This window comes from Rhineura floridana, chromosome 3 (genome assembly GCF_030035675.1).
Source record: "Rhineura floridana isolate rRhiFlo1 chromosome 3, rRhiFlo1.hap2, whole genome shotgun sequence".
NCBI lineage: Eukaryota > Metazoa > Chordata > Lepidosauria > Squamata > Rhineuridae > Rhineura > Rhineura floridana.
Window position 1 is genome coordinate 90,826,012 of NC_084482.1, and position 26,190 is coordinate 90,852,201.

The 26,190-nt window shown below is 43.4% G+C and overlaps 1 protein-coding gene across 2 annotated transcripts in view; it reads left to right on the forward strand.

Moving 5' to 3' along the window:
- Positions 1-26,190, forward strand: part of ERGIC1 (endoplasmic reticulum-golgi intermediate compartment 1) — a 119,077-nt gene that overhangs the window by 27,327 nt on the left and 65,560 nt on the right. Inside the window, exon 2 of one of the 2 annotated variants that reach the window (XM_061616901.1) lies at positions 13,517-13,578. The exons of the other annotated variant lie outside the window; for it this stretch is intronic. Within the exon in view, the coding sequence (XP_061472885.1) occupies positions 13,517-13,578 (62 nt within the window). The remainder of the gene's footprint in view (positions 1-13,516; positions 13,579-26,190) is intronic. 2 annotated transcript variants of the gene reach the window in all.

Here is a 26,190-nt window from a genome sequence, read left to right on the forward strand (position 1 = left end):
GACTCACAGCACGTTTTTCGCCACTTGCACTCTAGCCGTCGTCCAGCCTGTTTCATTGCCCTTAGCTCACTGGTGTACCAGGGTGCAAACTGGGCTCCACAATGCCAGAGAGGGCACTCAGGGATAACCGTGTCAAAAGCCTGATGTGCCTTGAAGTTCCACAGTGTGACAAGGGCTTCAACAGGGTCACCTGCTCTTTCTACTGGGAACTCCCACAGGGCATTCAGGAATGCGGTGGATTCCTTTAGTCTCTGGAGCTGACCATCTTCATCTGTCCATCACTCCTGCAGGGGAAGATCTGAGCCATGAGTCTAAACTTTACCAGGAAGTGGTCTGACCATGACAATGGGGTGACATCCACCACTCCATCTCCAGACCACCCCTTCCTCCATCTGGAGCAGAAACCAAGTCAAGGGTGTACCCCGCCCTATGTGTTGTGCCGGTGACAACTTGAGACAGCCCCATGGTCGTCATGGAGGCAATGAAGTCCCGAGCCGGAACACTAGAGGCAGCCTCAGCTTAGACATTGAAATCAACTATCGTTCTGGGCTCCTCCATTACCACAGCCGAGACGTCCTCTGCCAGCTTCGTCAGAGAAGCTGCCAGGCAGGATGGTGGACCGTACACCAGCAGCAACCCTAGTTTAATGTCTCCCTGACTCAACACCAGGTTCATGCCCTTTGTTGTAGAATCTTGAGCATTACTTTACTTGCATGTGATATTAAGGCAACAGTTTGATAATTACTGCATTCTCTGGGATCCCTTTTCTTTGGAATTGGATTATATATTGAGGGCTTCCAGTCTGTGGGCCATTGTTTAATTTGACAATTTTTTGTCATACTTTTGACCCATTCAGTCTCAGTAACTTGTAGCAACTCTATTGGTATGCCATTTGTTCCTGGTGATTTGTTTCTTCCAAGTATTTTAAGCATACAGTTCCTTCGAGAATGAATCTGTCATCCTTGCATCTGCTTTATAGAGTTCTTCAGTGTATTGCTTCCGTCTTCCTTTTATTTCATCTGGGTCAGTCAGTGTGTTTCCCTGTTGTTTATTCAACATCCCTACTCTTGGTTTAAATTTCCCTTTAATTTCTCTAATCTTTTGGCATAGGGCTCTTGTTCTCCCTTTTTTGTTGTCCTCTTCTATTCTATACAATAACTATTGTAATAGTTCTCTTTGTCCTTACGTACTAGTCACTGTATTATTGTTTTTAGGGTTCTAACCGTGTTTCTATCTCCTTTTGCTGTTGCTTTCCTTTTTTCTTTAACCATTTTAAGAGTTTCATCATTCATCCACTGAGGTCTTTCTCTCTTTTTAACTAGAGGTATTGTCTTCTTGCATTCTTCCCTGATAATGTCTCTGACTTCAATCCATAGTACTTCTGGTTCTCTCTCAACTAAGTTTAAAGCCTCAAATCTGTTCCTTATTTGATCTTTATATTCTTCACCTCTGAATACTGTTTACCATGAAAACCCTATTCATAGGGTTGCCATAAGTCGGGATCGACTTGAAGGCAGTCCATTATCATTATATATTCTTTTGGGATGTTATTTAAATTGTATTTTGGCATTATGATTGCTTTGTTCTTCTTTAGCTTTACTCTGACTTTTGATATTACCAATTCATGATCTATACCGCAGTCTGCTCCTGGTCTTGTTTTCACAAAAAGTATGGGACTTCTCCATCTTCTGCTACCAATTATATAATCAATTTGATTCCTATATCGACCATTTGGTGATGTCCACGTGTACAGTTGTCTTTTTGGTTGCTCAAAAGATGTGTTTGCAAGAAACAAATTATTTGCTTCACAGAATTCAATAACTCTTTCTCCTGCTTCATTTTTATCTCCTAAGCCCCATTTCCCCACAATTTCTAGTTCTTTTCTGTTCCCTGCTTTTGTATTCCAGTCCCCCGTGACTATCAGAACATCTTGTTTTGGCGTGTAATCAATTTCTTCCTGTACGTCATTGTAAAATCTCTCCAATTCCTCTTCTTCTGTGTTTGCCGTTGGAGCATAGACTTGGATGATAGGTATGTTAATAGGTTTCCCATTTAATCTCACTGATATCACTTGCTCAGACCTTGCATTGTAGGAAAAGCAATTAGGAGTTATATCACTTCTCACTATTAAAGCAACCCTGTTTCTTCTTAATTTCTCATTTCCTGCATAAAATATTTTGTAGTTGCCTGACTGAGAATGTCCCATTCCTGTCCATTTTAATTCACTCACGCCAAGTATTGTAATGTTGATACGTTCCATTTCTTGCTTGACAATTTCTAACTTTCCCTGGTTCATGCTTCTCACATTCCATGTTCCTGTTGTGTACGTTGTACAACTCCGGACTCTTCTTTCACATCTGTGTGCATCAGCTCTGGGCTTCCATTTGCCTTTGACTCGGTTGCATCATTAGTCACAGAGCTACTCCTACTTGTCTGTTGTTCTTCCCCCGTAGCTCACTAAGTGCCATCTGACCTGGGAGTCTCATCTTCCAGCAGGTGACAGTTGGAGAAGCAGAAAGCAGTAATCAAGCCTGGCTAGATTATTCTATCATCTTAGCAGTTTGCATAGTCTTGAGGGTGGTGCATGGCTGTGACGATTATGAAGGGACCCTGCACTTCTGAATTTGCTACTATGCTACTACCTTAAACATAATCCTCAGCTCTGGCAGTGGTGGAAGAGTTGAGATGCCTTGTTCTGACTTTATCTCCCCAGCCATTTTCCTTTTCTGTATATATTAAGGGAGAAACTAGATGAGACACCATTAATGCAATTGTGTAAATGGTTTTTACAAATTATGTGGGCGACTTGGGGGTCTCTTGATCCATACTGGGACTCTGAGGAGTAGAGGACTTTAACCCTTTACTCCCTGCTGTGATTCTGATCTGCATCATGGTTTCTGCACCTGCTGTTGTCACTAGAAGAAAGGTTTCCTTTCTTACAAATGGGAGCTTTCTTCCAATGCAAATAGCACTGGGGGGGGCTGATTCAGACTGGGACTGCACCAGGGGGCAAAATTGTAAAGGCCCTTGCCACCATGTTCCTTGCCATGGTCACTATAGCAGGCTACACAGCTGCTCTTTACCATTAACAAGCTATTCACATAAAACTGCTAATTGCATGAGTGCCATCTTGACTGTGCTAAATTCTGAGCTAAACCAAAATCAAACACTGTAAGTGTTATCTTTTAGGGGGTGAAGAGTGAACTGAGGCTTAAGATGTGTTTCCCTCCCTCACCCCACAAAAAAAAAGATTAATGGAAGAGAATATGGAAGAATATTCTGTGCCTGCAGTTTCTCTCAGTTCTAGAGAACTTTGTAAAATATATCCTGTGATTGGTGTATGTGTGGGGGGAGAACCTGTGGTTCAAAATACTAAACTGAATATATTTCATTTAAAAGTTCCTCTTGTGTCTCCCACAGATCAGCAAACAGCACATTTTTGTGGATTGATCTGTAAAAATTTCCCTGTCTCCTCAACACACACCTCAATTTTGTCTCAGAACTTGTGGCGTAGGTGGCTAAAGGAATTTCATGTCTGTTCAGTGACTCACCAGAATGATTCACTTGTGTATGGACAGGGAAAAACGACCCTGGGAGGCAGTTAAGTGGTGTGCTGTGTTCAGAATGCTTAGACTGTGGGCATGCTCACAGACCCATGCACTTTCATTTCTGAAAGGTGCTACTCTTCCCCCCCCCCTTTGCACATCTACCTCTGTGGTGGAGGGATACTCTAGTGAACAGGTTGTGCATCATGCTATCGCTTTCATTATCAGGAGGAGGTCATGTATATCCTTGAGACATGGTTGCAGCATTCTACAAAATTTAACAACCTGAGGTGTTCATTAGTAGCCCAAGCCAGACCTGACCCCAAGGTTTACAGTACAAAACTTTTTAGGGGAGGAAAAAACCCTAAGGAAGAAAAACAAAAACAACCCAATAAGGACAGAGCATGATCACTGGTCACAGTATGCTGACTGTTGGAGAAGTGGGGGAAACTGAAAATGTAGAGGTGAAATGGAATGGCACATCCTAGAAAAGGGCATCACTGGCTGGAACTCTGAACAGGAGCATTCTCTATTACAACAGTTTGTTGTAGTTCCTGCTTGTAGAACATAAGATATGCTTGGTCTCTGAGAAACCCATAACCTTTGTTTCTGTGTGAGCCACTGTTCTGGGTTTTCCTTCTGATTGGAAGGAGACAGAACCAGAGCAGCAGTGCATGCAGCAATGCAAAGAACAGCCTCAATTGGGTAATTCTGTTGTGTCTATACTGATAGGTCCACACCAAGGATACAGAGATGCAGCAGAGTTGCCTGGTCTCAGTGGTGGCTAATTGGAAGGAGGCAAGTCCAGAGCAGTGAGTCACACAGCCTCGGCGGGCAGTGTTCACTGTGAATGGCTGCTCTGAGCTCATAGAAGCCTGTAAATTTATTTCCTGGATCCATTTTTTGTGGCAGATGAGGATTCCTTGATACAAACTGGGAGTTGTACTAAGTTGGAATAATTATGAGGGCATTAGTCTTAGAAAAGTTTAATTCTAATCTCTGACAGAATCTCTCGTCTCCCCCACAAGGTGTCCGTTTTTCCTCAATATCAATGCTGGTTTTCCTTCCAACATGTTGTGATCTGGTAGCACAAACCACTATGGTACCATTCTGCCCTTTCTTCCTAATGCCTAATCTGTGGCCCTTCAGGTGTTGTTAGGCTCCATCTCTCATCATCCTTAGGCAGCATGGCCAATTATCAGGGATGATGGGATTTGGTGTCCAACAGCATCAGGAGGGCCACAGGTTACACACCCTTGCTCTAGTGGATTTTAGGTTGTTCTTGCGGCCATGTAGAAACAGTAGAGGAAATGGAAGAACACTTTTCCAGGGCAAATAACATCAAATGAAAACATGACTATTTTAGAGATCTAATGTAGCTGTACTGTAAAAGAATAGGTGTTTCTAGTTTGATGACATGGCTTTGGATTGCATCCTTAAGACAGACTTGTAAATACTGTAAGTCCACAAAAGTAACTAGCCTGCATTCCTATGCTGGCAGCAGAGTAGAGGGAAGCCCCTTGCTTCACAGCCAGGCTAGTAGAAATTCAGGCTAGTAGATGAATACAAAATTGCCATCTACCAAAAGGCAGGTGAAGAAGGGATGGAGTGATCTGTTCTTCCTCTGACCACTTGTTTTATTTCTGTGCTGGCACTGGAGGAGGGGAAGCCCTTTCCTCTGTGACTAGCACAGAAGCCAGGCCAGAAGAGGAGTGGAGTGATCTGTACCTGACCCTCTTGCCTGCACTGAAATCCTTGTTGCCTTTAGCAACCAGGTGAGTTGTTAAATATAAAGCTGCTTTAAGATTTGGGGATTCTAAATCTTCCATTATTTCTTCAATAATACAGTTAAAAAAAAGTCTTCAAGGACTAACCCTAGGATCTCAACACTTTCAAAAGCTCAGGCATGATACAACTCTGGAATCTCCCAGTTGCTTTTTATCAGTTTTAAAAGCCAGGCTGGGTAGCAATAAATGGGTGTAGCAAAAATCTGCAATATGTTTGGCAACCTTCTCCCTATCTTTTGCTTTTAAAACACACAGTTATGACCAACAGATAAATGCAGCTGATAGTCCACTGGTCAGCTTAATTACTTTTTTTTAAAAAACCTTTCTCTCTATAAATAAATGGATTCTATTAATACTTATTACATAATGTGTGTCTCCCCCCCCCAAAGCTGCCCCTCTGGTGGCATTGCACACATGATAGCCATTTAAGATTATTTAAATGAAACGTTCTGAGAAGAAGTTGCCTTGTTTCCAGAGAAGACATCATCTTTCTTGTTAAGCCACCCCCAACCCCAAAATGTTGACAACACATTTTAAAATCTTGCAGTGGGCTGTCTCTCCCTCCCAGAACACACTTCCTTTTATAGTATCCACATGGTGTTATTTTTACTGCCTTGAGCCTAGAGCTATTTCCTGTTTCCAGTTATTTAGTTACACTCCAAAGCCCCTCTCTTTCTCTTCATGGGTTCCTTGTCAGGTTTGCCAAGGCATTATTGTCATTTCAGTGAGGCGACGCCAGTGCTGAGGTTTTAATGGGCTGTGAGCAGGAAGTTCAGCTATTTCCTCTGCCTGTGAGGCCATGATATCATGAGCTGCTATGGGGCTCTTTATCATATGCTGCTGTTGCTGTGATCTGTGTGGAAAGAATGTAAACAGTGCTTTCCAGATGTTCCCAGGGAAGCTGCGGGTCCATAAATGGGCCATTTTGTTCAGGAATATTATAAATGAGGGGAAAGATGAATCAGACTGTAAAATATGTATAGCTCTGAAAACGTCAAATGCTACGGGCTTTGCTGAGATGGTAAAGTCCTCATGTCTCTGTGGTGTGTGCGTGAGTGAAAAAGATCTGTTTGTAAGTGTCGTTTCCCCCCCCCCAATACAATGGTATCATGTTAGAAGGCTGAAAGCTACCCTTTCTGGCCTGATTAAGCTCTTCCCATAGAGATGATTTCAAACACAGGAGTCTTTTGACATTTCAAAATGGAACCCTGTGTTTACAACCAGCATGAATTGGGTAAGCTTTCTCTAGTTCTCCATTCAATTGCCATATTGTTGCTTATAATGTTTATATACCAAATTCCCACAAGCTCTGTGGATTGCCGTGGATAAAATACTATTAAAAACAACAGAATAATCCCCAAACCGCACAAGACCATTTCAGGGACCTATCAAGCCCAAGCTGATAATAGCACTCATTGACTATCAGTTCAGCTCATAATCCTTAACCAAACAGGTTCAAAGCCACCCCACTTCATAAAAGCAACCAAAGAGCTGCACTTCCGTATCGTGGAGATGGGGGAGGAGATTGTTCTGCAGACTCTGGCTCAGTGCTGACATTGCTTGTTCCCAGTTCTTGCTTCCATTACTGATGAAAGGTGGCTGAGCAGGGTCTAATTTGATGAATGGGGTTAACATGGGATGTGATAGAGGGAGAGTCAATAAGGTATGTGGGTTCTAGGGCTTTAAAGATAAAAATGAATTGGGCTCAGTACAAACATACATGTGGCCAGTTCAGATGATATAGCGCAGGTGAATATGTTCATGCCCCTCCCAGTGTCCTTAGAGAGGTGGATATTTTGCCCTCACTGAAACACTTCCAAAGAAAGCCCCATATAGAACATATTACAACAAAGGTGGACATTAGAGAAGGATGGATCAGTATAGCAAGATTTCTTCTAAGAAGGGCTAGAGCCTACTGTAATTCACTGTAAACTGGCTACTGTACCATAGCAACCTGCTTATCAAAAAGTGGTGCTGGATTCAGCATTCAAAAGCTCCACCCATATTTGTTCAGATAGGGAGAACACAAGTGAAGCAGCTCCCTCCAGGGCTTGGGATACCACCAGTATCCTCTATACCAGAGGTAGCAAACATTGTGCGCTCCATGTGTTGGACTACCTCTCCCATCAGCCCAGCCAGCATAACCGATGGAAAGGGATGATGGGAGTTATAGTTCTGCAACATCTGGAGGGTACCACATTGGCTATCCCTGATCTAGAATGCATCACTTTAGCTTCTCATTCATCTGATCACTTCCTCCAAGTGCTGACTGAGAACAAATTTAGCAGCTTTAGTCATAGAAATATAGAACTGGGTGCCATCAGCATACTGATAATATCTTACTTGCTAATGCTACAGTTCAGTTGTCCCAGTGGCTCTTAATCTTAGCTACTAAATAGCATTGGGGATAGTGCTGCTACATTCTACTTCAGTGGAACTGAGCTGGTTTCCCCAAGAACTATACTATGTGGCCATAGATTAGTGCAAGACCAGCCTTTCCCAACTAGTGGGCCGTCAGATGTTGTTGGACCACAACTCCCATCAGCCTCAGCCAGCATTGCCAATGGTCAGGAAAGATGGGAATTGTGGTCCAACAACATCTGGTGGCCTACTAGTTGGGAAAGGCTGTGCTAGACCATCTGCTTTGTGTACAATTGATCCCAAGTTCAATCCCTGGCAACTCCAGGTAGGGCTGAGAGAGACCCCTTTCTGAAATCCTAGACAGCTGCTGCCAGTCAGTGTAAACAATACTGAGGTAGATAGACCAATGGTCTGACTCAATATAAGGCAGCTTCCTATGTTCCTCTACACGTATATAAGAATAGTAATTAATAATAATAATAATTTAATTGAAATGATTGGCAAGCCAGTCTCAATACCCTAACCAAAAAGTTAAGATGATTTAGAATAATTGTGGTGTCCACGGTATCGAAAGCCATGGAGGTAAGATTCATGGGGATTTCTTGCTCTTGCTGTTTCTTCTTTTATTTCTCTGTGTCCTGGTCTCAGGATGGCTTTGGATATTTGTTTAAGTTCTCATCAATTAAGATGTGAAAAGGACTTGTAGTGCAAGGTTTATAGCTTACCTGTCTTGGGATTCTTGACAGCAAATATCAGTATTGCATTGGGTCCACCTTGCAGGCTTCGCATAGGCATCTGGTTGGCTATGGTGGGAAATAGGATCCTGATCGACCTTTAGTAGGAGCCAGCAGGGCCCTTCTTATGTTCTTATATTTGATTATATTTATGTCACAGAATGCAGCAATGGTTATAGAAGGCTGCAGCAGTTACAAGGAAACAGAATGAGCATGAGCTAAGATACAGTAATGTAGGATATGTTTCCTAGATTGGGTGCCTGATTGACACTACAAGCCTGTACATGTCTACTGAGCCCCATTGAGTTAAATGCTACTTACCTTCAGGTAACTGTATAGGGTTATAACACAGCATGTGGACCTTGGCCATAATATGTTTATTCTCTGATTTCCCCATGTGCTTAACTCCCCCTCCACTTCCCAGAACCATTTTGCTTCCATTAAAAATACTCCATAAAGTTTTTGTGGCACATAAAACATTGAGGAAATAGTTAAATCTATAATTTAAGCTATTCTGCAGGTAAGATATGGAGACAGTTAAGGTTTAGAGCAACACTGTTAAAAAGAAATTCTGGTGGTGTTTCCCCTCTCTTTCAGTTGGATGATCCACCTCCATTTGTACTCTCCCCCACCCCCTCCACTCTGTGCAACAGGAATGGCGCTGGGATGTAATTGGTACTGCCTTTGCAGCTGTTCTCTGAGTTCTGAAAGATTCACTTGGGGCTGTTTTCTTTCCAGACTTGGATCTCTGAGCTCTAAAAGTGGAAGAGAGACAACCTTTTAACGCAGCTTCCAGAACAGTTTAATAGGGTATTATGTAGGATTGTATTCTGGGGCTGTTTCTTCCTTCCAGCTTTGAAAGGAAGAAGAGCCCTTGTATCCAGCCTTCAGAAGGTTGTTGTTATGTGCCTTCAAGTCGACTACTACTTATGGCGATCCTATGAATCACCGGCCTCCAAGAGCATCTGTTGTGAACCACCCTGTTCAGATCTTGGAAGTTTAGGTCTGTGGCTTTCTTTATGGAATCATACCATCGCTTGTTTGGCCTTCCTCCTTTTTTACTCCCTTCTGTTTTTCCCAGCATTATTGTATTTTCTAGGGAATCATGTCTTCTCATGATGTGTCCAAAGTATGATAACCTCAGTTTCATCATTTTAGCTTCTAATGATAGTTCTGGTTTAATTTGTTCTAAAACCCAATTATTTGTGTTTTTCGCAGTCCATGATATGCGCAAAGCTCTCCTCCAACACCACATTTGAAATGAGTTGATTTTTCTCTTACCCACTTTTTTCACTGTCCAACTTTCACTTCCATACATAGAGATTGGGAATACCATGGTCTGAATGATCCTGACTTTAGTGTTCAGTGATACATCTTTGCATTTGAGGACCTTTTCTAGTTCTCTCACAGCTGCCCTCCCCAGTCCTAGCCTTCTTCTGATTTCTTGACTATTGTCTCCATTTTGGTTAATGACTGTGCCGAGGTATTGATAATCCTTGACAAATTCAGTGTCCTCATTGTCAACTGTAAAGTTACATAAATCTTCTGTTGTCATTACTTTAGTCTTTTTGACATTCAGCTGTAGTCCTGCTTTTGTGCTTTCCTCTTTAACTTTCATCAGCATTCGTTTTAAATCATTCCTGGTTTCTGCTAAATGAATGAATGAATGAATAAAATTTATTTCGGTCATAGACCAGCCAACATACTGTAAACACCAAGTACACAAAATGTGTTTTTCTGCTAAATGTAAATATACTGCCTTCAAGTCGATTCCGACTTATGGCGACCCTATGAATAGGGTTTTCATGAGGCTGAGAGGCAGTGACTGGCCCAAGGTCACCCAGTGAGCTTCATAGCTATGTGGGGATTCGAACCCTGGTCTCTCAGGTCATAGTTCAACATCTTAACCACTACACCACGCTGGCTCTCTGGTTTCTGCTAGTAGTATGGTATCGTCTGCATATCTTAAATTATTGATATTTCTCTCTTCAATTTTCACATCTCCTTCATCTTGGTCCAATCCCACTTTCTGTATGATATGTTCTTCTTATAGATTAAATAAATAGGGTGACAAAATACACCCCTGTCTCACACCCTTTCTGATGGGGAATGAATTGATTTCTCCATATTCTGTCCTTACAGTAGCCTCTTGTCCAGAGTATAGGTTGTGCATCAGGACAATCAGATGCTGTGGCACCCCCATTTCTTTTAAAGCGTTCCATAGTTTTTCATGATCTATATAATCAAAGGCTTTGCTGTAATCTATAAAGCACAGGATGATTTCCTTCTGAAATTCCTTGGTCCGTTCCATTATCCAACGTATGTTTGTGATATGATTGCTGGTGCCTCTTTTCTTTCTAAATCCAGCTTGGACGTCTGGCATTTCTTGCTCCATATATGGTAAGAGCCTTTGTTGTAGAATCTTGATCATTACTTTGGTTGCATGAGATATTAAGGCAATAGTTCGACAATTATTGCATTCCCTGGGATCCCCTTTCTTTGGAATTGGGATGTGTATGGAACACTTCTAGTCTATGGGCCATTGTTTAGTTTTCCATATTTCTTGACAGACTTTTGTCAAATTTGGACAGATTCATTCTCAGTAGCTTGTAGCAACTCTATTGGTATGCCATTTGTTCCTGGTGCTTTGTTTCTTCCAAATATTTTAAGAGCAGATTTCACCTCACATTGTAGAATTTCTGGTTCTTCATCATACGGTTTCTCCATGAATGAGTCTGTCATCCTGGCATCTCTTTTATAGAGTTCTTCAGTGTATTGCTTCCATCTTCCTTTTATTTCATCTCGGTCAGTCAGTGTGTTTCCCTGTCAATTATTCAACATTCCTACTCTTGGAGCTTCCGTATTGTCAGGGGTCTGTCGACATCAACTCCAGGAAATGGAGTTTTAGATCCTTTGGAGGCCCACTGTGAATTGTTTGCAAGGCACTTTGAAAGTAAACTTGCTGACCTCTGTAGCAGTCTTGATGCCCCCTCCACATCTACTATGGTCCCCAATGAGGTGTCCAGTGCAATGTCTGCTGCAACCTCTTGGGAACAGTTTCAGTTGATGTGGCCTGATAACATAGGCAAGGTGTTTGCGATGATGCGGCCAGCAACATGTTGTCTTGACCCTTGCCCTTCTTGAATTATTAAAGCTTGCACAGGTGGTTTGGATGAGTGGATCCAGGGAGTGGTCAGTGCATCAATGCGGGAGGGAGTGGTTCCAGCCGCCTTGAAAGAGGTGGTGATCCAACCGCTCCTGAAAAAGCCCATCCTGGACCCATTGGTCTGCCACAATTACTGACTGGTCACAAATACCCCCTTTTGAGGGAAGGTGATTGAGGGGGTTGTGGTGCAGCAATGGCAAGTAGTCTTTGATGAAACACATTATCTTGACCCATTCCAGTTTGGGCTCAGGCCTGGTTATGGGACTGAATTGGACTTGGTTGCCCTGATGGATGACCTTTATCTAGAGAAGGACAGGGGGAGTGTGATCCTGTTACGCTTACTTGATATCTCAGCGACTTTTGATACCATTGACCATTGTATTCTTCTGGGCCAACTTGGTGAGATGGGTATTGGAGGCACTGTTTTACATTGGTTCTGATCCTATCTGCAGGGTCGTTTTCAGAGAATAGCATTGGGTGATTGTCTTTTGGCCCCCTGGCAGTTGTGCTGTGGGGTGCCGCAGAGTACCATCTTGTCCCCCATGCTGTTTAACATCTATATGAAGCCCTTGGGAGCGGTCATCAGGAGATCTGGGGCGAGATGTCAGCAGTTTGCTGACAATACCCAGCTCTATTTCTCTGTAACATCTGAATTGGGAGAGGCCGTGCAAGCCCTGGACCTGTGCCTGGACTCGGTGGTGGGCTGGATGAGGGCCAGTAAACAGACTCTGAATCCTAGCAAGATGGACATGCTGTGGGTTGGTGGTTCCTGAGTTCAGATAATTGGTCAGTTGCCTGCTTTGGATGGGGTTGTACTTCCTCTGAAAGAGCAGTCTGGGGGTGCTCCTGGATCCATCTTTGTCACTAGAGGCCCAGGTGACCTCAGTGGCTAGGAGTGCCTTTTACCAGCTTCAGCTGGTGAGACGGCTACAGCTGTTTCTGGACCGGGATAGCCTGACCACTGTTTTCCACATACTGATAACCTCCAGGCTGGATTACTGTAATGCGCTCTATGTGGGGCTGCCCTTGAGGTTGGTCTGGAAGCTGCAGCTGGTGCAAAATGTGGTGGCGAGACTGCCCAATGGGGCAGGGTATCGCCCGTATGTCACCCCGCTGCTGAAAGAATTGCACTGGCTGCCTATTTACTACTGGGGCAAGTTCAAGGTTCTAGTTTTGGTGTACAAAGCCCTATACAGCTAAACCCAGTCGATCACTGTGTTCTGCAGGTGAGGGCCTCCTGCAGATACCATCTTATCAGGAAGGTGTCTATTGGAGACCTTCCTCTTTCAACAAGCCTTTTAAGTTGAGAGCTATCCCAGTCTGTATCTCTGTTGGAATTCCTTTTTAATATGTATTAAAAACTAGTATGGCTAATTAGGTCTAGTTGTCATAAGCAGCCAGTGGGGTAAACCTGTTTATGCAATGATTTTTATTTTTTAGTATGAAGGAACATTCAGTCATGTAAACCCCCACCTGCAATCTTAAGTGGTACAGCCCAAGTTTACCACCTCATTGGCTGCTTGTGAGAAGTAAGTATACAAAATGGAAGATAGAATTCTCAGTGGCTCCCCTTAAGTTCTATGAAAGGAAGTTAATATAGTGTTCAGTCTGGAACACAACTGAGAAAAATCAGGTCTCCTCTGTTTAGAGAGTCAGGGTGGAAAAGCAGGGAAAAGAGCTGGAATTATCTCTCCCTCCCTTTCCTTCTCCTTAATCCTCCCATCCACCCTTGTCTAGTAGCAATCACAAAACAAGTTCAGTTACACAACTGAATGAAAAATGTTTTTGCACTCTGGTGTAAAATGCAAAATGATGTTGTTGAAAAACTTGATGGGAAAATGCTCACATCATTCAGCTCTGTGGACTCTGTATAGTGAAATTCTCCACTTGTTTTATAGCACTTTTGTGTATGTGTTTTTTCAGGTTTGACATCTACAGGAAGGTGCCAAAAGACCTTACTCAGCCAACATTTACAGGAGCAATTAGTAAGTATCTTGGTGTGTGTGTGTGCTTTGGACATCTCAACCTAAAATTAAGAGTTCCTTTTGGCTGCTCATTTTTAAACAGAGGATTCCTCCCTTAAAGGTTATTACCATAATTTAGTAAGTTTGTATTGCAACAGCTTGCTGTGGTTTTGTTCATGGCCTCTAAGATAACTGGAAGAGCATATTGGTCTCAAACTTGGGAGACCTTCTGAATCATGCATTGGGTGGCTTTTGGCAATTTTTCCCTTGCTGGGTTGGAGCACTGGATGCTGGGGTGAAAGCAAAGAATTTTCTCCCAGGAAATTAAACTCAAGGTAGAAGGTTGCTTAACATATTGCTAGAAAGTGACAGTTGGAGTTACCGTTGTCCCCACTCTTTGATGGGAGATTGCATAGTTTGGGGCTGACAGTCTTCTCTTGTGACCTTGTCTCCTTCCTTCCTTTTCAGTACTAAAGGTTGTTGGCTGAGTAATGCAATTTCATACCATCTTTGCTAGTGAGTGTTTTGCATAGATTAATAAATATACATCAGGCTGATCCTGCCAAGCCTGTAATTTGATGCCTAATATTGTTGTTACACACATTTCCTTTAACTGAATAGGTGAACCCCATGTTTACTAATTCCCCTAGTTTTGTTCACTAGCCCTGTATATTCTTGCTGATGCAGACAGAATCATGGCCCTAGAACTTAGTAATGTTGAATCATTAAGGAAGCAATATGAAGTAACAGAGAAAAGACACTTGACAGATTAGATGTCCTACCAAATATTTAGTAGTGATATGCCATTTTGCATTAGAATGTCACTGTCTGCTCCCTTTCCTCTCTTTGCTCATCCAATCTTTAAAATTACTGCTTTCACCATACTGCAACTGTTCACATTTATCATAGGGAGTAGGAGAAGAACATTACTTGAGTGTCTACTCCTCTTAACCTACCTACTGTGGGGTCAGGAAGACAAATGCAAGAACTATCATATATGATATGTGCCGATTGCAACAATCTTAGACTTATTTAGGGAGGAGCTCCTCCAAACTTATTAGGTTCTTCTGTTTTGGAGGAGGGAAAAATCCCACATTTTATTGTGATATAAAAGGAGAATTCAATAGAAATCTTTGGTCCAATCTAATCAAATAGGGTACTGCCTTTTTATTGTTGAAAATATTATTCTAATGAATCTCTACTACCCTGTCTGTTGACTCCTCAGATGAGAGGCATTTACCCCTTGTTATCTGTGACTTCTGCAGTTTAGGATTCCAAAATCCCCAGTGCATCAGTATTTTTTTCCAATTATCAGGCATAATAAAAAGCAGTTGTTTTGTTTTAATGTGTAGCAATTCTCAATAAGAGGTGCAAGGTTTTATATCAATATTCTGTCACATTTGGATGGTGATAATCTTGTTTAAAGATGTTTTTAAAAACCTATATGAATAAATTTGCATAGAAAAGTAAACTGTGACAATATTCTTTGGTATGATATTTAAACACAAGATAAAACTGTTAATATGTAAACACGTTATGGTAATGGGCTGATTCCTGGCATCCAAAATGGTTTTATAAAGAACAAAAATGGTTTGATATCAGATTGGAAAGTGATATATAGTGGTGTTCTATAATATCTTGGGTCTGGCGTTCATACATATCTTGGATTATTATGTGGACAGCAAACACCATCAAAAAAATTGAGAAGGAGCGCTAGAACTCTAGCAGATAGACAACACATTAATATGATCTAAACAATTATAAAAATAATAAGGACAAATGTAAAGCATTAGGCAATAGAAAGAAAGAGTCAAATGCACAGGTAAAAGATCTTGGGATAGAAAACTTGCTAAGAAGCCGAACTTCAGAGTTTTTTTGGGGGGAGGGGGGTTGTAATGGCTAATGAATTTAACATGAGTCAACAGTGGCATTGCCAGGTTTGAGGAGGTCTTGGATAAGATGCCGTTCCCACCATCATTGCCACCCTGCTCTCTCCTTGCTTTCCTCCCCCTGCTGTGTCATTCTGGTGGTCTCCTCCTTCCCACCAAATGAGAGGAAGGGAACATAGGGTTCAGTTTTTTCTTTCTTCTCCCTCTTACTGGGTTGCATAGCTGTGGCAGTGGTGGTGGTTGTGATGGTACATGAGTGCATGTATGGAGTTCTGGGTCCAGTTTTGGGAGCACAGTTCAGGGAGAATAAAGACAAATGGACATCAAGATAATAAATGGTCTAGAAGACTAATCCTGTGAGGATAGAAGTGGTATATGCTTATGACCTTCAAATATTCAAATACCAAGGGTCGACTTGGTGAGACGGGTATTGGAGGCACTGTTTTACAGTGGTTCTGATCCTATCTCCAAGGTCATTTCCAGAGAATAGCATTGGGTGAATGTCTTTCAGCCCCCTGACAGTCAGGCTGTGGGGTGCCGCAGGGTATCATCTTGTCCCCCATGCTGTTTAACATGTATATGAAGCCCTTGGGAGCGGTCATCAGGAGATTGGGGGCAAGGTGTCAGCAGTACGCCTCCTGAAGATACCATCTTATCAGGAGGTTGGTTCCGCACAACATAAGAAATGGACCTTTAGTGTGGTGGCACCTACCCTGTGGAATTCCCTACCCTTAAATATTGGACAGGTGCCATCGCTGTTACCTTTTCGGCACCTATTGAAGACCTTCTTTCAACAAACCTTTTAAGTTGAGACCTTATCCCAGTCTGCATCTGTGTTGGAATTGCTTTTTAATATGTTTTTAAACTTTTTTTAAAAAAACCCAACAATATGTGTTTAACCTTTTTTTAAAAGATGTCTTGAAAGCTTTTAAAAACGTTTTAAAATGTTTTGTTTTAATGTATTTTAAATTCTGTTTTTATAATATTTTAAAGTGTGATGTAATGGTTAAGGTGTTGGACTGCAATCTGGGAGACCAGGGTTCAAATCCCCACACAGCCATGAACCTCACTGGGTGACTTGGGCCAGTCACTGCCTCTCTGCCTCAGAGGGAGGCAATGGTAAACCCCCTCTGAATTCCGTTTACTATGAAAACCATATTCATAGGGTTGCCATAAGTCGGGATCAACTTGAAGGCAGTCCATTTCCATTTCAAAGTGATTTTAGTGCTTTTGTTTGCCACCTTGGGCTCCTGCTGGGAGGAAAGGGCGGGATATAAATCAAATAATAAATAAATAAATATGAAAAAGGATACCAGAAAGAAGAGAGACAGCAGTCATCCACTCTTTCTGAGGAGGATAGCTGTTAGGAAGACGGTCCTAACCAGCAGAACAATTCAGCAAAGTGGCAGGATGCCTTAGAGAGACTGCATTGGAGACTTTCAAAAGGAGGATTGCCTGAATAAGTGATTGGACTAGATGATCCACCAAATCTCATCCAACTCTGTCATCCTATAAACAATTTGCTCTTGGCAGGCAGACCTGAGTTTGAATCTAAAGTTTGGAAACTGGGACTGTCCTTGAGAGTACAAACATTCTAGAGTGGTTTGTTTAACACTCTAGGTGGCAGATGCATTCACAAAATGTAACACCCTAGTTTGTGAAGGGAAGATAAATACTATCTCAGCTGTGTATAGCATGTCCAGCTACATATCTGCAAACATGTTCCTGTCCCCTTCACGATGCTCACTATAGTAAATACATCAGCTATGTAAAAAGTATGAATGATAGATGATCTGCCAAATCCTTCAAGATTCCTTTCTCATTAGGTTTGCAGTAGGAATGCTGCTTGGAAAGATTGCAAAGTTGCCAGCCTTGCACTAAACTATTTCTTATACACAGATGCAGCCTTCAGTATATAGGAAGCTACCTTATATTGAGTCAGACCATTGGTTCTTCTAGCTCAATATTGTCTACAGCTCTCCACATTTTCAGACAGGGATCTTTTCCACCCATCTACATATCCTGGGGATTACATTTGGGACTACCACTGACTGTCGGAAGGCAGAGCTGGGGTCCCAATCCCGGGGAGCTGGATCCCGGAGAGTTGGGAGAAGAGTATTCGGATGGATGGCAGAGGGAAGGGGGAGGAACTTCCCCCCTTTGGAGCGAAGACGAAACAGAGGAACTGCCAGTGATAAGGTCACTTAGCAACGGGGAGCCTGAGCCCTCCCTGGACATTCTCACGCCTTCCCCTCTTTCAGGCTCAGAGCAAGAGGGGGAAGAGGGAGGGCTGCTCACAGCCGAAAAGTGGGGAGGCAGTTTACCATCAGCCCCTCCCCTATCCCCCATCCTGGAATTGGAAACTTCAGAAGAGGAGGGGGTGATGCTTCCCCCCTCACCGCACACACGCAGACAGCTGAAAAGACAGGAGAGAAGGGGGGGAAGGCGGGCAGTACCTGAGGGGCAGTTAAGGAGGAGCGAAAGATTGCGCGCCCGTTTGGCCCCTTCTTAAAGAACAGGCGGGAAGAAGTCCCTTGCTCTGTCAACTTTCTCCCAATGCCGCAGGACCTGTATCCCTGTATTGCTTCATGAGAAAACGCAGTCTTTGTTTGGACATTACCCTAATAAAACACGAATTAACTACAGCCGTTGGTCTGGTTCCTGAGTCACATCCTGGGCCTGACAGCTTGACAGAGCCACCTAAATCACCCTCAACACTCTCTTCACTTGACTGGGACAAGATGTCAAAGGGAGCAGCGGGGGGGACGAACCCCACTTCTGAGACAGAAGAAGTGGAACTCTTGAGGACTAAGGTAGCTGATTTGCAGACGGATGTTCAAGCCCTGCTAGCAGCAGTCAAGGCGCTGAAGACGGATAATCAAACCTTGAAGGCCACGATAGACCAGATGTGAACAGCCCCTCCAGCTGCCGTAGTAAAGGTTCCCATTGGATTGCCCCCAAAATACGCGGGACAAAGTGATCAGTTGGCAACCTTCGTGGCTCAATGTGAGTTATATCTGGATGTCAGGCACACGGAATTTCCAGACGATGGGGCTAAAGTAGCTTTCGTGATTAGCCTCCTGGAGGGAGAAGCTGCAAAATGGGTGACTCCGTATCTCGTGAGAAAGGATACTGTCTTAGGAAGGTACAGAGGATTTATACAGGAGATGACTGAGATGTTTCAAGACCCGCAAAGGGCTGAAACAGTAGCATGGCAACTAGGCGCTCTGAAGCAAGCTAAAGGGACTGTTTCCGAGTACACTAACGCTTTTAAAATTCTGTCCCAGGAAACTGGTTACAATGATGCCGCCCTGATGTTTATGTACCGGAGTGGATTAAATGCTGAAATCCTGGATGAGTGGGCCAGGACCTCCCCCCCCTGCTGACCTACCAGGGCTCATCCGGCTATGCCTACAGATAGATCACCGGATGGAAGGAAGGCGCCTGGAAAGGAAGCAGGAGGTCCCGAGATACTCAGCCTCGGCATCCCGCAACAAGACCCTTCCCACTGCAGGGATGGCAGGTAATGCAACTGAGGGACAGGGAGGGGCTAGGCCAAGACTGTCGGAAGAAGAAAAGGAAAGATGACGCTGGGAACGTTTATGCTTTTATTGTTCAAAGCCGGGCCATGTGGCCAGAGACTGTGGACTGAAAGGGGGGAAAGCCGAGCCGTCGGGAAACTAGAACACCCAGTCCACGTGCAGGCCGGTGGACTGGGGGCAGCGTTGTATAAAGGCCCCCCAACGATCCAACCTCCCTCAAAGGGGGTGTTGGTCTTGCCTATTCGGATTACAATTTCCAGAGGAGTGGTGTTTAATTCCACTGCCTTAATTGACAGTGGAGCCTCCACAAATTTTATTGATGCAAAGTTAGTCAAGCGTCATGGAATTTCCCGGTGGAAACTGGACGCTCCCCTAGCTGTGGAGACTATCGATGGGAGACCCCTGAAGTCAGGAGGGGTGACACAAGCCACGGAGGAAGTGAAACTTCAAATCCCTGGGCACGAAGAGTTCATTTCGCTATACGTGTCAGATCTCTCGAACTTTGAGGTGATTCTGGGAATGCCCTGGCTAGCAAAGCATGAACCCAAAATAAGTTGGAAGGAGGCGGTGGTGTGGTTCACCTCACAGTATTGCCAGGAGAACTGTCAACCTGAAGGAATCAAGAACACCTTAGCGGGGGCAGTGCAAGAGATCGAGCAAGTGACCCTGCTGCCAAAGTATGAAGAATTCAAAGATGTGTTTGATGAAAAAGAGGCAGAGACTTTACCCCCCCACCGCCCTTACGACTGTGCGATTGACCTAGTGCCAGGAGCCAGCATCGCATCAGGGAGAATCTACTCTCTCACAGAGAATGAGAGGGAGGCCCTGAAGGAATTCCTGGATAAAAACCTGAGGCGAGGATTCATACGCCCCTCACAATCCCCTGCTGGAGCGCCACTATTGTTTGTGAAAAAGAAGGGGGGGGAACTCAGACCCTGTAACGACTATCGCGCATTGAACCAGATCACCATCCCCAACAGCTACCCGCTGCCCCTGATCTCAGAGTTGCTGGACCGACTGCGCTCTGCAAAAATCTTCACGAAGTTGGATTTGAGAGGAGCGTACAATCTGATCAGAATGAAGGAGGGAGATGAATGGAAAACAGGATTCTTGACCGCTTACGGATAGTATGAATACCTGGTCATGCTGTTCGGGCTTTGTGGAAGTCCAGGAATTTTTCAAAAATTCATGAACGACGTGTTTAGAGACTTGTTGAACACGTATGTAATCTGTTACTTAGATGATATCCTGGTGTTCTCAAAGAACCAGGAAGACCACGACCAGCATGTGAAGACGGTGTTGAAGAGACTGAGAGAAAATCACCTGTATGCTAAATTAGAGAAATGTGGATTTGACCTCAAGTCTCTAGACTTCCTTGGATATCGAATCTCAGTGGAAGGCGTGGAGATGGACCCAGGGAAAGTAAGCTGCATATTGGACTGGGGCCAACCTGTCACCAAAAAGGATGTACAACGGTTTTTGGGGTTTGCCAATTATTACAGAAAGTTCATTCCAGGGTTTTCCAAATTAACAGCTCCTCTGACTGACTGTTTAAGGGGGAAGAAGAAGTTTCAATGGACAGAGAACGCCACCGAGGCCTTTGAGGAGCTGAAGAGAAGGTTTGCTACTGAGCCCATTCTGCACTTTGCTGATCCGAACCGCCCTTTCGTAGTGGAAGCAGATGCCTCAGATTTTGCCATCGGGGGGGTCCTGCTACAATTAGACCAAGAAGGGAAGGAGCTGCACCCCTGTGCGTACTTCTCTCGGAAGTTAAAGCCTGCAGAGAAGAACTACACAGTTTGGGAGAAGGAGCTGCTGGCCATCAAGGACTCTTTTGAAAACTGGAGACAATACCTAGAGGGGACCTCTCATCGAATTGAAGTGCGCTCCGACCACAAGAATCTTGAAAGCCTCCAAACAGCCAGAAAGCTGAACCAGAGACAGATAAGATGGTCCCAGTTCTTCACTAGGTTTAACTTCCAGATTACTTACCATGCCCAAGCCAAAAACCAGAGAGCGGATGCCTTATCCAGACAGCCACAATACAAAGAAAGTGAATCCGAGGACCAGCCTCAGTACGTAATCCCGCCAGAGAAATTAACGTTGGGAGTATGCCAGCCTTCATGGGAAGAGGAACTCAAAAAGGCACAACAAGAAGATGCAGACATGCTAAAATATCAGCAGGAGACGGGACAAGGTCAAGACTCAGAAGTAACCTTTCACTGGAGAAATGGACTGTTATGGTTCAAAACCGCCAGATATGTGCCAGAAGGGGAATTAAGGCTCAGAATCCTACGCCAGTGTCATGATTCCATCACAGCGGGACACTTTGGGATTTACAAGACCATTCAGAACGTGGCCAAGGACTTCTGGTGGCCTAAAATGCGTCGGGATATTGAGAGTTATGTAAAGTCCTGCTCTGTCTGTCTGCGGACAAAAACACAAACAGGGACACCAGCAGGACTGTTACAACCATTGCCTGTCCCACACGAACCCTGGAAGGACCTCTCCATGGATTTTATAACTGATCTACCCAAGTCCCAAGGAATGACAGCCATCTTAGTAGTGGTGGATCTACTTACCAAAATGGCACACCTTCTTCCTTGTGCAGGGGCCTTAGAGGCTAAAGAAACGGCCAAGTTATTCATAAAAGAAGTCTACCGGCTGCATGGATTGCCAAACAGCATAGTCTCAGACCGAGGAACTCAGTTCACAGCCAAATTTTGGAGAGCAATGTGGAAACAGTTGCAGACGGAATTAAAACTCTCCTCCGCCCATCACCCCCAGACAGATGGGCAGACGGAACGCTTGAACGCTGTTTTGGAAAGATATTTACGAAGTTATGTGTCCTATCAACAGACTGACTGGGTATCATATTTGCATTTTGCAGAGTTCGCCTACAACAATTCTCTGCACTCCAGAGGGGGAGGGGGAGGGGGAGAGAGAGAGAGAGAGAATTAATATGCAACAGAGCAGTTAATCAAGGGGGAAATGGAATGGCTTTCAGCAGAATCGATTAGATAAATTGGGGCTCTGTGCTGTGTATTGTGTCTTATTGTTTGGTCTTGTTGTCCTGTGCCAGGGACTTTTATCTCTATCAGAGATCTGATCTTTCCAGTCTTTGGCAGTTAGAAGGAGCCTGCTGAACCAGATCGGGCTGTTTTGAACCAGCCTAAAACAAATCTGCGTATTCAGTTAGGTACACAAACAGAGAAGAATGCCACCCTATGCCTCTTAGTTCCTTTTTTGTATGTCTTAGTGCCTTAGCCACTATAAAACTGGACTATATTTTCTTCCCCATGAATCTCTCTCTCTCCTTGGAGGGCCCCTTGTGTCTGCCTCCTATCCTCGTATCCTCATCTCTCTTTTTATCTAATACCAGAAGTTCCAATCTTATGGACATGGTCCTTCTGTGGCTGAAAGAACTCTTGCACATTGATCACATTCAGTAGGCTCCTTTTTTAAAAGGGCACTGATTGATAGTAAATCCTTTCCCTTGCAGTAATTTGAGGAGCATTGAGGGATCGTTCCCTCAGGCACTCAATTTCTGAGGCTATGCATTCGCTCTCTGTGGAATTCCAGATTCTGGGGCTGGTAACTCTAAACTGTTATGTGCTATGTGACTTGTGAGAACTGTTAACAACAGCCTCCTTTCTTACGTCTGATTTCTTTGGGTTTTTGTGATGTGTTTTGGCATAAATTGTGAGAGACGAGGGTAATGACTATTTCTGTTTCTTAACTCTAGTTCCGCGTGGGCACTTGCCATGGTTGTGGTAATATCAGTGTGGTCTCAAATTAAAGCACAGAGCTTGTAGACAAGCTAGAAAGTGGTAGATCAACCGGGCTGGCCAAAAAGGTTACATTACAAGAATGGGAAAAAGAGCAAAACCTGACAGTTGAAAGCTTGCCTTAAGAGTCTAAGGCTTAAGCAGTGGCTGGCGAGTGCTAGATCACAGAAAACAGAAGGTTAGAGCTGCCAGAGAACTCTGGATTCAGCTTATTTAAAGAAGCATTCCCTAAGTCAGCCTTCCCCAACCTGGTGCCCTCCAGGTGTTTTGGACTACAACTTCCATGAGCCCCTACCCAGCATTGGTATGGCCATGGTGGGAGCTGTAATCCAAAACATCTGGAGGGCATGAAGTTGGGGAAGGCTGAAATCCACATTGGAGTGTGCAATGTAAGTGTGGATGAAGTCTCTCCACACTGGTTTTCCCCACCACCACGCTTGGATGTATATTTTAATGTACACCTGAATGCACATCCATAAATCGAGCCCCACAAAGAAATCAAGTAAAAGTAATAGAAATCACAAGAAGATAACTAGTATCGGGAGTAATACAAGGATTGTTGCTTTTAGATTATTTTTGTTTGGCCTATTTTGCCCCTTCTTTTTTGGGGAGCAGGGGGATTATTTGCCTTTGTTTTGTGGTACTTTGTTGGTTTTTAAAAATTGTATTTATATACTGTAGGTGAATTAGTTTTTTCACACTTTTTATACCTCCTTGGAATCTTTTGATGAACTATTTTAAATAAATAATTAAACATTAAGTGCAGCTACAGCAGATGAGATCAATAGACTTGTGGGCTTGATCCAGATTCAAGGACTCTGCTTCCAGAGAGAAAGAAGAGAGAGCAGAGGCCAGGAGAATATGCAGAAAATGAAAGGGGTTGGTCAATGCAGGGAATTTCTTCCTTTTCTCTGCCTGAAGCCAGCTGTGTTGATTAGCAGTAGGGGGAGCTGTGTGCGATCATCTATGCTGGGATGGGTGGGGGTGAGGAGAGAAGAAATTTTCTGGACTGGAAATCCTTTCCTTTTCAAGCTTTCTACCTCCATCCCCAGCTACCTTTCCTGTTGTCTACACATCTGGGTTCTAGGCCCTCCTGATGTACCTAGGAAAGGGAGAGCTGGATCATGCCCTTTGTTTTTGATATACACAATTAAAAGCAGCAAAAAACAGGTACCAAAGGTCACAATATCATGTTCTGTCTTCTTACGTTATGGCTTTTTTGATACTAGGTGAGACCTTTTTTATTTTCTCAGGGGTTTTACTCTTCAATGTTTTTAGTACTCTTCAGATCTGTTGTACTGAAGTCATTCTCTGTTGCAGGTTTTAATGTGTGTTAGTTTTTTTATACTGTATTTTCATACTTCATGGTTTCATCTTTTTCCTTGTAAAACCACCTTGAGAACCTTTGTTATTAGGCAGTCTGTAAACACTGGGCATACTTTTAAAAAAATAATAATAAAAATTGAATGTAAATGTCTGTTTGCTTGAAGCTTCTAGGCGTAATACTGTTTTCTAGCTTGTATAGTCAGGGAAATTATCCCAAACAGCAATTGCCAGCCTTTGGGGGCGTGTGGGCACATTTGGAAACTGGCAGTACTGTCATGGGCATTACATATACCTCAGCCTATTCTGTTGATCACAACAGAATACTTATTTCAACACTAATTTCTTTGGAGGGAAAGGAGGGACCCTGCAGATACCATGGAAGGTCTCTGTGGGTGTATGTGTGCTCACGGGCCTACATTAGTAACTTCTGTCCCCAAACATACCAAAATTTAACTAGCTTTGGTGCTCTGCCTTTACCATATAAGCTTGGGGACAGGTTTATTCATCTGTGCAAATACTACCCATTATGGAGAAGGCATTTTCTGTATAGCTGTTTCTCATGGGTACGGACACTTGGTTTCCATAACATCATTTACAAATACAGGTATACTTATGGAATCCAAATACAAGTATAAATGTCAATAACATAAGATAAATATAGATATTGAAATGTATACTAAGACATCCATTTTAGTAGGGAAAACCTTCTGTATCTATCAGTTTGCACATTACACTGAAGCTCCATAAAAGAGATCTTTTCATGGCAGGCATCATTAGAAGAAAACTTAACATAGTTTGTTTTGACAAATGGTTGTGTCCATTAATTTTCTCAGGTTTGTTCTATAATTGCAAAACTAGCAGTGCTGTGATGATACACAAAGCAAAGTTTAGAGAAAGAGCTCCTCATGGTAGTAGGCTGGATGTTAGAATGCCATGTCATCGTGACTGAAGAACAAACAAACAAACACTCTCCTTAAATCTCCCCCTCCAACACTATTAGTCTGCCTCTTTGTGGCATTTTTGCTTGCCTTTTACATGATGATTCAGCATAGAGTCAGAAAGTAGAGAATGTTTGCTTTAATTCATCAGTAAATACCAACCCTGCCCCTTTTAGTTAATATACAGTAGGGCCCCACTCATATGGCGGGTTACGTTCCAGATCCCCGCCTAAAAGCGGAACCCCTCCAAAAAGCGGAACTCCTTCAATAAAATGGTACCTGATGCACCATAAAAGCGGAACAAGCGCCGAATGAGTGGGGCCTTACTCTAATTTTAGCCGCCATATTAGTGGAATGCCGAAAAGCAGGCTGCCAAAAAGCGGGGCCCTACTGTAACTCTTACTGTTTTTGACACACCCTCAGCACTTGCATCCCATTCAGCTTCCCTTACTCACAGCAGGTTATTGATTTTTAGAGACTGCTTTTGAAGAATGTGGGGTGCTTTCTTGCAGCGATATCTAATAATTTATCAAAGCCTGTCAGAAAAGCAGAGAATTATGATTTCTTCCTGAGCAGAAGTTAGATTAAATCAAAGCTGAAGAGAGAGATGATTGAAACAGTTTTTTTTTTGTTTCATTTTTAGACCGCCCATAGCTAGTAGCTCTCTGGGCGGTGTACAAAACAGATTAAAAATACAATATTATAATAAAATCAATCACATATATCAACAACAATATTAAAATAAAGCGTAGACATAAACATTAACATTAAAAACATTAAAAAGCCTGGGAGTACAGCCAGGTCTTAACCTGGCGCCTAAAAGAAAGCACCGTAGGCGCCAGGCGTATCTCTTCAGGTAAGCTGTTCCACAATTTGGGGGCCACTACAGAAAACGCCCTAGATCTGGTAACAATCCTCCGGGCATCCTGGTGAGATGGTACCCGGAGGAGGGTCTTAGATACTGAACGAAGTGAACGGGTAGGTTCATAGCGGGAGAGGCGTTCCACAAGGTACTGTGGTCCCACACTGTGTAAGGCTTTATAGGTCAAAACCAGCACCTTGAATCTGGCTCGGAAACAAATAGGTAGCCAGTGCAAACGGGCCAGAACAGGTGTTATATGCGCAGACCGATTGGTCCTCGTCAATAGCC